Source organism: Nicotiana tabacum, chromosome 8 (assembly GCF_000715075.1).
Source record: "Nicotiana tabacum cultivar K326 chromosome 8, ASM71507v2, whole genome shotgun sequence".
Taxonomy (NCBI): Eukaryota; Viridiplantae; Streptophyta; class Magnoliopsida; order Solanales; family Solanaceae; genus Nicotiana; species Nicotiana tabacum.
Genome location: NC_134087.1, coordinates 103016915 through 103025415, shown reverse-complemented (window position 1 = coordinate 103025415; position 8501 = coordinate 103016915). Strand labels below are relative to the sequence as shown.

The following is an 8501-nucleotide window of genomic DNA, read 5'->3' as shown; positions in this document are numbered from 1 at the left end:
AAAATCGGGTCGTGGGTTGGGTTAAAATCTTCTTCTCCTACAACCTCTATCAAGCTATTTCTGCCACAACACCATTTTTCTTGACGTAGCCACCACCTCTCGTTCTTCCCCAACCTCCTTCTCCAACGAATCGCTCCTATTCCTAACCCCTTTCTCCTTTTTTTCCAACTAGACCCACCACCAAATCACCGAGTTCAAACTAAAATGGCAATTTTTTGGACTCTAATTACATTTCTACAGCTATAAAAAAGTTACATTTGTACCTAAAACACAATATTATACTGCGCATTAGTTAACGGAATTTTAGCCGCTAACGTAAAGCGCAGTATAATATTGTGTTTTACTAAATAATTCTTTTTTATGTAAAATGCAGTATTATACTGTGTTTTACTAAAATACAGTATAATACTGCGTTTAACTTCATTTTAGGGCCCACCAATAAGTGTTCTACGGATAACTGACATAAATAATTTGTTTTTTTTATGTAAACGCAGTATAATATATTTTTTTTATTATACTCCATTTTACTAAAACGATACTGTGTTTTACTAAAGCACAGTATTATACTGCATTTTACTTCATTTTTGGGCCCACCAATAAGTGTTCTGCGGATAACTGACAAAACAATAATTCAACTATATAAAGCGCGGTATTATACTGTATTTTACAAAAAGAATCTGCACCCCGAGCTAGGACTTGCCTTATTTAATGGTGTTAGGATTTTATGAAAATATATTCAAAACTTACCTTCAAACTTCCGTTCATACTTCTTTTCTTGTTATCAAGCATTTTTTTATAATGTCTGAAGAGCCAAAAATAAGGGTTTCATTATATTGGGGGGGGGGGGAGGGGTGAGGTTGTAATGGAGAATAACTCTGTGAGTATAGTTCACCTCCACAGTGTCATGTTAAATTTCCAATTACAATGGAGTACGATGAATTGGTATCGTTGTTACGTAAAATAATGAGTGTGAGGAAACGTTCGGTGAACCTTAAAGTAACCGATAGATTTCCATATTCTAGGACTCCGCAGGGGTTTGATTATTATTCTGAGTTTAACATTGAAGATGATGAAACTCTTAGAGAATTTTTGCGGATTCCGAATGAATACAGGGAATTTATTCTAATAAAATTATTGGAAATGTACGTCAAGGTTGAAGATGTTCCCAATAATGAGGGTGTGCATAGTAGGGATAACCCCAGTCATCGGGTGGTTATTCTGGAGCAATTTTTGCCGGACAGATTCCTAATGAAAGAGCTTTCCTTGATTTAAAGTTGTCACCACCGGCGAATGAGCAGCGAGGATATAATTTTTCGACTTTATATAATCCACAAGACGATTGGTAAACTTCAATTTTTCTATGCTTTAGGGATGTTTATTTTATATTTGAATTTGATTTGTATTAATACTCATATTTTTCATAGGGGGTACGGTCCGGATATGAATTTTACAAGTTATGACCCCGCTCCTAGTTGGAATATGCGTAGTTCTGGCGTGTTGGACCACGATGGTCCATTCGAGAGTCATTACCAACAAGAAAATGTCCATCATGGAACGTCAACACAATATGACTTGTAAGTAAAGTGATATAGCGATATGTAAAGTATTTATCTAGTTGAGTAGCTTATCATTTTGTTCTTTTTGTGCAGTGAAAATGAGCAACTTGATGTTCCTGACCTCACACAGTTGCCCATAGACGACGTATTGACTCGTGATTTGGCATATGCGCAGAGTCAGGAAGATGATAGTGATTATGACAACAATGCGATGAGTCTAGAGATGACACACCCTTCCCTGATGAGGGTGATGAGGAGGAGGAAGTGAATGTCAAACTTGAGCTGACGAGGGAGCATGCTCCTCCACCTCCCGTTAGACCAAGAGTGTACGAATTCCACGTGTCGTTTCATGAGCAGAATATTCCCTACCTTGATAATTTGCCAAGTATTCCGGACGTGGATTCCCTCAAAAGGGATGCTGACGAATCTCGTTTAGAAATGTGGGATGAGTCTAGACCAGCGATGCTGGCAAAGGGCATGTATTTCCTCGATAAAGCTCGCCTAATCAGGGCGGTAAAAATCTACAGCGTAAGAGAGTGTCGTGAGATGACGGTAAGGGAGTCAACTATGGAGGTATACAAGGCTGTATGCCGTAGAGACTTTATGGGTTGTCACTGGATGTTGCGTGCCAGCAAGAAGAAATTAGGGTTGTGGAAAGTGGGTAAATATATTAGCACTCATAGATGTGAAATGGACACATTCAATGAGAATCACTTCAACCTGGATGTAGACTTGATATCTCTTGTCTTGATTCCATACTTGTAAGTGTCCATTAGGTTCAAGATTAAAGAGTGTATTACAGTCGTCCACCAGGAGTATGGGTGTACTATAACCAAAAGAAAGGAATATCTCGGGCGCAAACGTGCCTTTGAAATTATTTATGGTGACTGGAATAAGTTATTTTCATCTCTACCCAGGTACATGGCCACACTACAACACTTTAACCACGGGACTGTTGTTGAATAGAAGCGTGAGCGGAGTCCGGACAGACCCGATATATTTTCAATTATATGTTCTGGTCATTTAAACCAGCAATTGATGGTTTTGTGCATTGTCGTCCTATAATTTCCATAGACGGTACTCATGTCTATGAAAAGTATGATATTAAGGTTTTGATTGCAGTTGCAGTAGATGCCAATAGACAAATATTTCCAATAGCTTTTGCCATTTGTGCCAATGAAAGCGAAGAGACATGGACGCTTTTTTTGAAACACTTGAAGCAGCACTTTGTCAAACAGCGTTCAGGTATTTGTCTAATATCTGATCGACATGGTGGTATTTTAAGTTCTGTACATCATTTGCCTGAATGGCAGGAACCCTATGCATACCACCGTTACTGTGTGAGGCACCTACCGGACAATTTCCAGAAGAAATATCACGACAAGGCCTTGCATGATTTAATGTGGATGGCTACAACTGAGCACCAACAGTGCAAATTCACGAGGCATATGGAAGCAATCCGGCAATTAGATCCATGAGCCTATACTTGGCTGATGGGACATGAGCTTCACATGTTGACATTGCATGATGATGGTATCAGGCGATGGGGAGCCCTGACTACAAATGTGTCGGAGTCATCCAATAGCTTGTTGAAGTCTGCACGTGGATTGCCTGTCACTGCCATGGTTCGGATGACATCCAAACAGATTGCAGAGAGGTTTGTTGAAAGGGATAGAGCTGCATCGGAATTGATGGATAGGGGTGTTCAATTTATGCCAATACCGATGAGAAGATTTGAGAATTATAGGAGGCGGGCACATTGGCATTCATTTTTACAGTACGATCACGACCGGAGTGTTTTTGAAGTTCGCATCGCTATCCGCGGACACCAGGGGAATAATCTACAGACGGTGAATGAAGCGAGTAAGTTGTGTTCATGTGGGAAATGGATCATCTACCACATGTCGTGTGCACATGCCTTGAAATGCTTTCAACAAGTTGGTTTAGGGGCAACAACCTATATTGATAGGCAATACAGTGTTGCTGCATACGTAGACACATATAGTGGGCAGTTGCAGCCATTGGGTGCTGAGCATTATTGGACGCCGAAACCTTTTAAAATGGTGTGTAACAAGGACTATTTGCGCAAGCTGCAAGTGCAAAAGAGAACGCGTATACGAAACCAAATGGATGTTAGTGACACCGTTTATGCGCGTAAATGTGGCATATACTCGCAAACAAGACACGACCGTCGTAAATGTCCTTCAGCTGGTGTGGGTGGCGGTGGTAATCCTGGTGCAAGTTCGTCGAATGTACCTAACTATTAAGGATACACCTAGTATTTTGTTTTCGTAATATTTTTTGTAATTAGTGTCTATACTTGTGTATGTTGCAATATCTATAAAATAAAATTATGTTCCACAATCTTGTTACATCTTATTTTTTAACATGACCTTTTGAATTGGGATGATGATACGGTAGTCCAACATTCAACTTATTGGTGTTAGTAAAAAAGACCAATCTGAAGATTGAAATTTCATAACATAATATTCGAAGAGATAAATTCACAACAACCATAACTAAAGCAACATACATGAAAATAAAAGATAATAAAGGAAAAATCAAGACATTGCTATTTCATTTCAGAAAAATTGAATATGTATAGCGCGGTACTATATTTTGTGTGTTGTCTTGTCGGTCTGAAAAGCTGAACCGACTGCGCAAAAGCTGTTTCATTTTAGAAAAATTGAATATGTATAGCGCGGTACAATACTACGTTTTGTGTGTTGTCTTGTCGGTCTGAAAAAAGCTGAACCGACTGCGCAAAAGCTGTTTCGTTTCAGAAAAATTTATTATGTATAACGCGGTATAATACTACGTTTTGTGTGAAATCTTGCCTATAAATAACGGGCGCATTCTAGTTATTTTATGCTCTTAACAATAAGCAATAGAAAATATTTCCATAAAAGCAAGGTTTCTCTTTACGCTTTAACAAATGTCTCAACAGCCCCTTTATGTCCCAAGGTGCGAGTGCGGCAAAAAATGCATGATGCACGATTGTTGGGAAGAAGCTGGACGCCGCTACTGGGCATGTATGAACAAGTTTTATAGGCAACCTGATGAACTTGTTTGCAATTTTGAGGTATGGATTGATGAACCCTGTGAGCAGAAATACTACAAAGACAAGTTGTATTCTCTTCATAGTTTGTGTTTGAAGTAGTGGGAAAGAGAGCGACAATCCAAACAAGAAGTTGTGGAGTTGAAGGCGAAACTCAAGGAGGTGAAAGAAGAAAAAAATAAGCTGGAAGACCAACTCAAGTGATTGGAGCAGAGAATACTAGGCGGTCGTGACTAAACAATGACATGTACGTGTTGAGCGTAGTAGTGTATCTTTATGTTTCCCTTGTCATGTGTTTATTAGTTGTACTGAATTTATGTTACGTTAGGTTTTCTATGTCTGTGTTTGTGTTGTACTATTAAAATAAAATTATTGTTCAAATTGTGTTAAATAAAATTCTTGCCATTATTTACATAATGTAGTATTTACACAAACTACAAACAAAAAAAAATCAATGAGTCCCACAGTCAGTGTGCTTCAATGCAGCCGCTGGCCTGAGGCGCATCCCCTGTCGCCCGAGTACACTATCAAGATCATCCTCATCACGTTGCCTCTTTATGTGAGGATGTGCAGCAGCATGATTGTTAGTACAGCTGGCAGGATCGGTAGAAGGGGTCGTCGGTTCGTCAATAACCTACAAAACAATTACCAAGCTTAGCATATGAAAATGTATATTAGTAATGTGCGTGTTAAGTCAAAAACATTTTCTCACCATGGTCTCGTCGGGCTTCTGAGTATAAGCATCCGTGGTGTCCTCATTATCGCATACAGTGGGCGCCGTGATGGGCTGGGACGAAGCCTTAATCAGAAAATTAAAATTTAATTTATGGAAAATCATTAAGGAAAAAAACAAATTAAAATTTAACAGTAATACAAACATACCTGCGCCTGTGATAGATCCGCATCAACCGCCGGGGATGAGCCAAAACTCAACCTGCGCCCGCCATCCACGTCTCGGGTCGGTCGATCTTCAGCTGCGGTAGATGGGCCTGAAAAGAACTGCTCTACATCTCCGTCGAATGTACCCGTGATCAATAATTGATCTGACGGGGTGACCTGCGATACTGCAGATCCAGCTGAAGGCTGTACGGCGACATGCTGCTGGAAGGTTCGTCTAGCTGAGGGAAATAACCTGGCTAATCATCTCCAAGATCCTCATCAGGTGCCTCAACAGGTGGGTCAATAGGTGCCTCAACGCCCCTTTGCTGGGGACCACCTCCTCACCTACCCCTACGACACCGTGGGGAAGCCCTACCTAGTGGGGCAGCCCTGGCTCGTGCCCCACCCCTGCCTCGTGCGACAGGCATACCCCGATGGTGCTGCTCTGGTGCCACATACTCAGCAGCATGATCTAACCTCGCGTCCTCTCTAGCTCGCTGCAGTATCCGGAGAGCCAGCTCTACCACCTGCCGGCATACTCAACGACTGCATGATTGTCAGCATGCTGCTGCATCTCCTGTCCCAACTGGTAGACCATATGATGACCAATAGCCTGCACAACATTTAAAATATTTATTACATAACGCTATATCACAGTTATAAGTATGGGTTCCAACAAAAACATACTAGTGCCTCGTGCCTCCCAGCGTAAGGTCTGAACCGACCGCCAGCTTGATGAATGGGGTTCCCGATCATCAGTCGGGTGTGACGGTGGTACCATGATGCATACATCTCAATAGACGCCGCCTGGATCTGTGAAGGTGGTGGCAGAATCATGTCCTCTCACTGCTCCCAAATATGGACCTGCGCCTCTAGCCATGCTACAAATGCGTTGTCCATCCTCGAATGATCATCCCGCTGATAATGTGTAGCCATCAATGCAAACTCCCTCGGTATAGTCTGCAGACGGTCAAACTGGCGAAGTAACTGCTCTATGGCATGATGCTCCACAACATCGAGGCACATCAGCGGGACAGAAGTGCTCCAAAGCCGTCAGTCGACCGAGAAATAATCGGGCAGGCCAGCTATCAACTAGTCGCTATATGGCGTCCAGATTAACTATCAAATAATAACATAAAAGTGAGTATGCGCAATACAAGTGAATTTATAACAAGTAAGTTTAGGTACATATTTACCTATGCGGCCTCCAGCATATCCAACACATCCCTAACAAGGGGGGGATTATGATGAGCATCAATGCCTCGGTAGTTCCCACGCTGGAGAACCCACCTCCTAGCTAGAGGGAGTAACGAAGGTGCTACATCCGGAGGTAATGGTGGTAGAGGTGGCTGCAACGGCAGGAACCGCTCCCAAGCCCAAACCTAACATACAAGGTCGACGGAAAATTTAAGAGTCATTTCGACTTATAGAATTGGAAGTAATGAACAGAGTATTCGAATATGTTGTCACCTGTAGAAGCGGCAAAAAACCACATATGTCGCTCTGGGTGCCCATGCTAGCCCAACACATACTCCTGTACAGGTAAGCGAGAACAGCAACACCCCAGCTGTACTGGGGTAACTCATCTAGCTGCATGATGTAGAAATCGCATACTCACTGATTTCCAGAAGTGTTCGGGAACAAGACACCCCCAAAAGAAGGAGCAGCGCCAACCTCGTGTACCGATGAATATTGAGATCATCTATCTCGCCGGTGATGTCGGGGTGCAATACCTCCAAATGCTATCTGATAGCTGTCACAGCAAGGCGACTGCCCCCTCTAGCTGTATCCTCACCCTGTGGCCTGAAACCAGTAAACTGCTGCAGCAAGTCCAAATACTGGGCACACGTCATAGATCTCATATACTGACTCAGTGCAACGGCCAGTCCATCAGTAGGCAGCCCATATAAAACCTGAACATCCTGAAGCGTGATGGTGGACTCGCCAATAGGCAAGTGAAAAATGTGCGTCTCCGGTCGCCACCGCTCTATCAACGCCGTGATCGGAGACCAGTCGAGCTGTAGCTGCCAAATCTCAAAAATCCTATAGAAGCCCATATCACGGAGGCGCTGGACTACGCGGGAATGGAAAGCTATATCCCTCAAAAAGGCCCACACATCGTCCGGTCTCCTTGCGTGGAGAGTCTGCTCCACTAGTTGTCCCTCCCATACGTAGGCGGATCTATGATCGCCCTGTAACACTAATATCTGATCCGAGACTGGACCAGGATGCACATGCGGCACGTCCATGTTGTCTACTGTAAATTAAACAAAATTAATTGTGTGTTTGTATTATAATAATTAATATTTAATTATTTAATTGGACAGAGTACATATCTCTGGGTTCTAGGCTCGATATTTGAGGCCCAGTAGCACCAAGCTATCTTGAATTGTTATGTGTGTCAACTTTAATATTTTTACAATTTTGTTTGTATTATAATAATTAATATTTAATTATTTAATTGGACAGAGTATATATCTATAGGTTCCAGGCTCGTTATTTGAGGCCCAGTAGCACCAAGATATCCTGAATTCTTCTGTGTGTCAATTTCAATATTTTTACAATTTTGTTTGTGTTAATAATTAATATTTAATTATTTAATTGGACAGAGTATATATCTATGGGTTCCAGGCTCGATATTTGAGGCCTAGTAGTACCAAGCTATCCTGAATTCTTATGTGTGTCAATTTCAATATTTTTACAATTTTGTTTTAGTTTTATAAATTAAATAATTATTTTTTAATTGGACAGAGTATATATATCAATGAGTTCCATGCTGGATATTTAATTGACAGCATATATTAATTTGTTAGTTCTGTGTTTGTTTTATAAATTAAATAATTAATTTTTTTAAAATGTAATTGGATAAAGTTTGTAGTTAGTAGATACTTAAACTACAGAGATTCTACTCTAAAAGGCTCTATATTTTACTACGCTGAAAGGCTCTAGATTTTACTACGCTATAAGGCTTTATATTTTACTACGATAAAAGGGCACTTTTCTTTAAG

General features: G+C 41.2%; 1 protein-coding gene across 1 annotated transcript; it reads right to left on the bottom strand.

The window, feature by feature from the left end:
- Positions 1–7235: 7235 nt before the first annotated feature.
- LOC142163233 (serine/threonine-protein phosphatase 7 long form homolog) lies at positions 7236–7742 on the bottom strand. Its single transcript, XM_075220498.1, has one exon. The coding sequence runs from the start codon at positions 7740–7742 to the stop codon at positions 7236–7238; it is 507 nt and encodes a 168-aa protein (XP_075076599.1).
- Between the last annotated feature and the right edge of the window lie 759 nt (positions 7743–8501).

Coding starts and splice junctions, on each gene's coding strand:
- LOC142163233 (XM_075220498.1), bottom strand. CDS start 7,742: ATGGACGTGCCGCATGTGCATCCTGGTCCAGTCTCGGATCAGATATTA.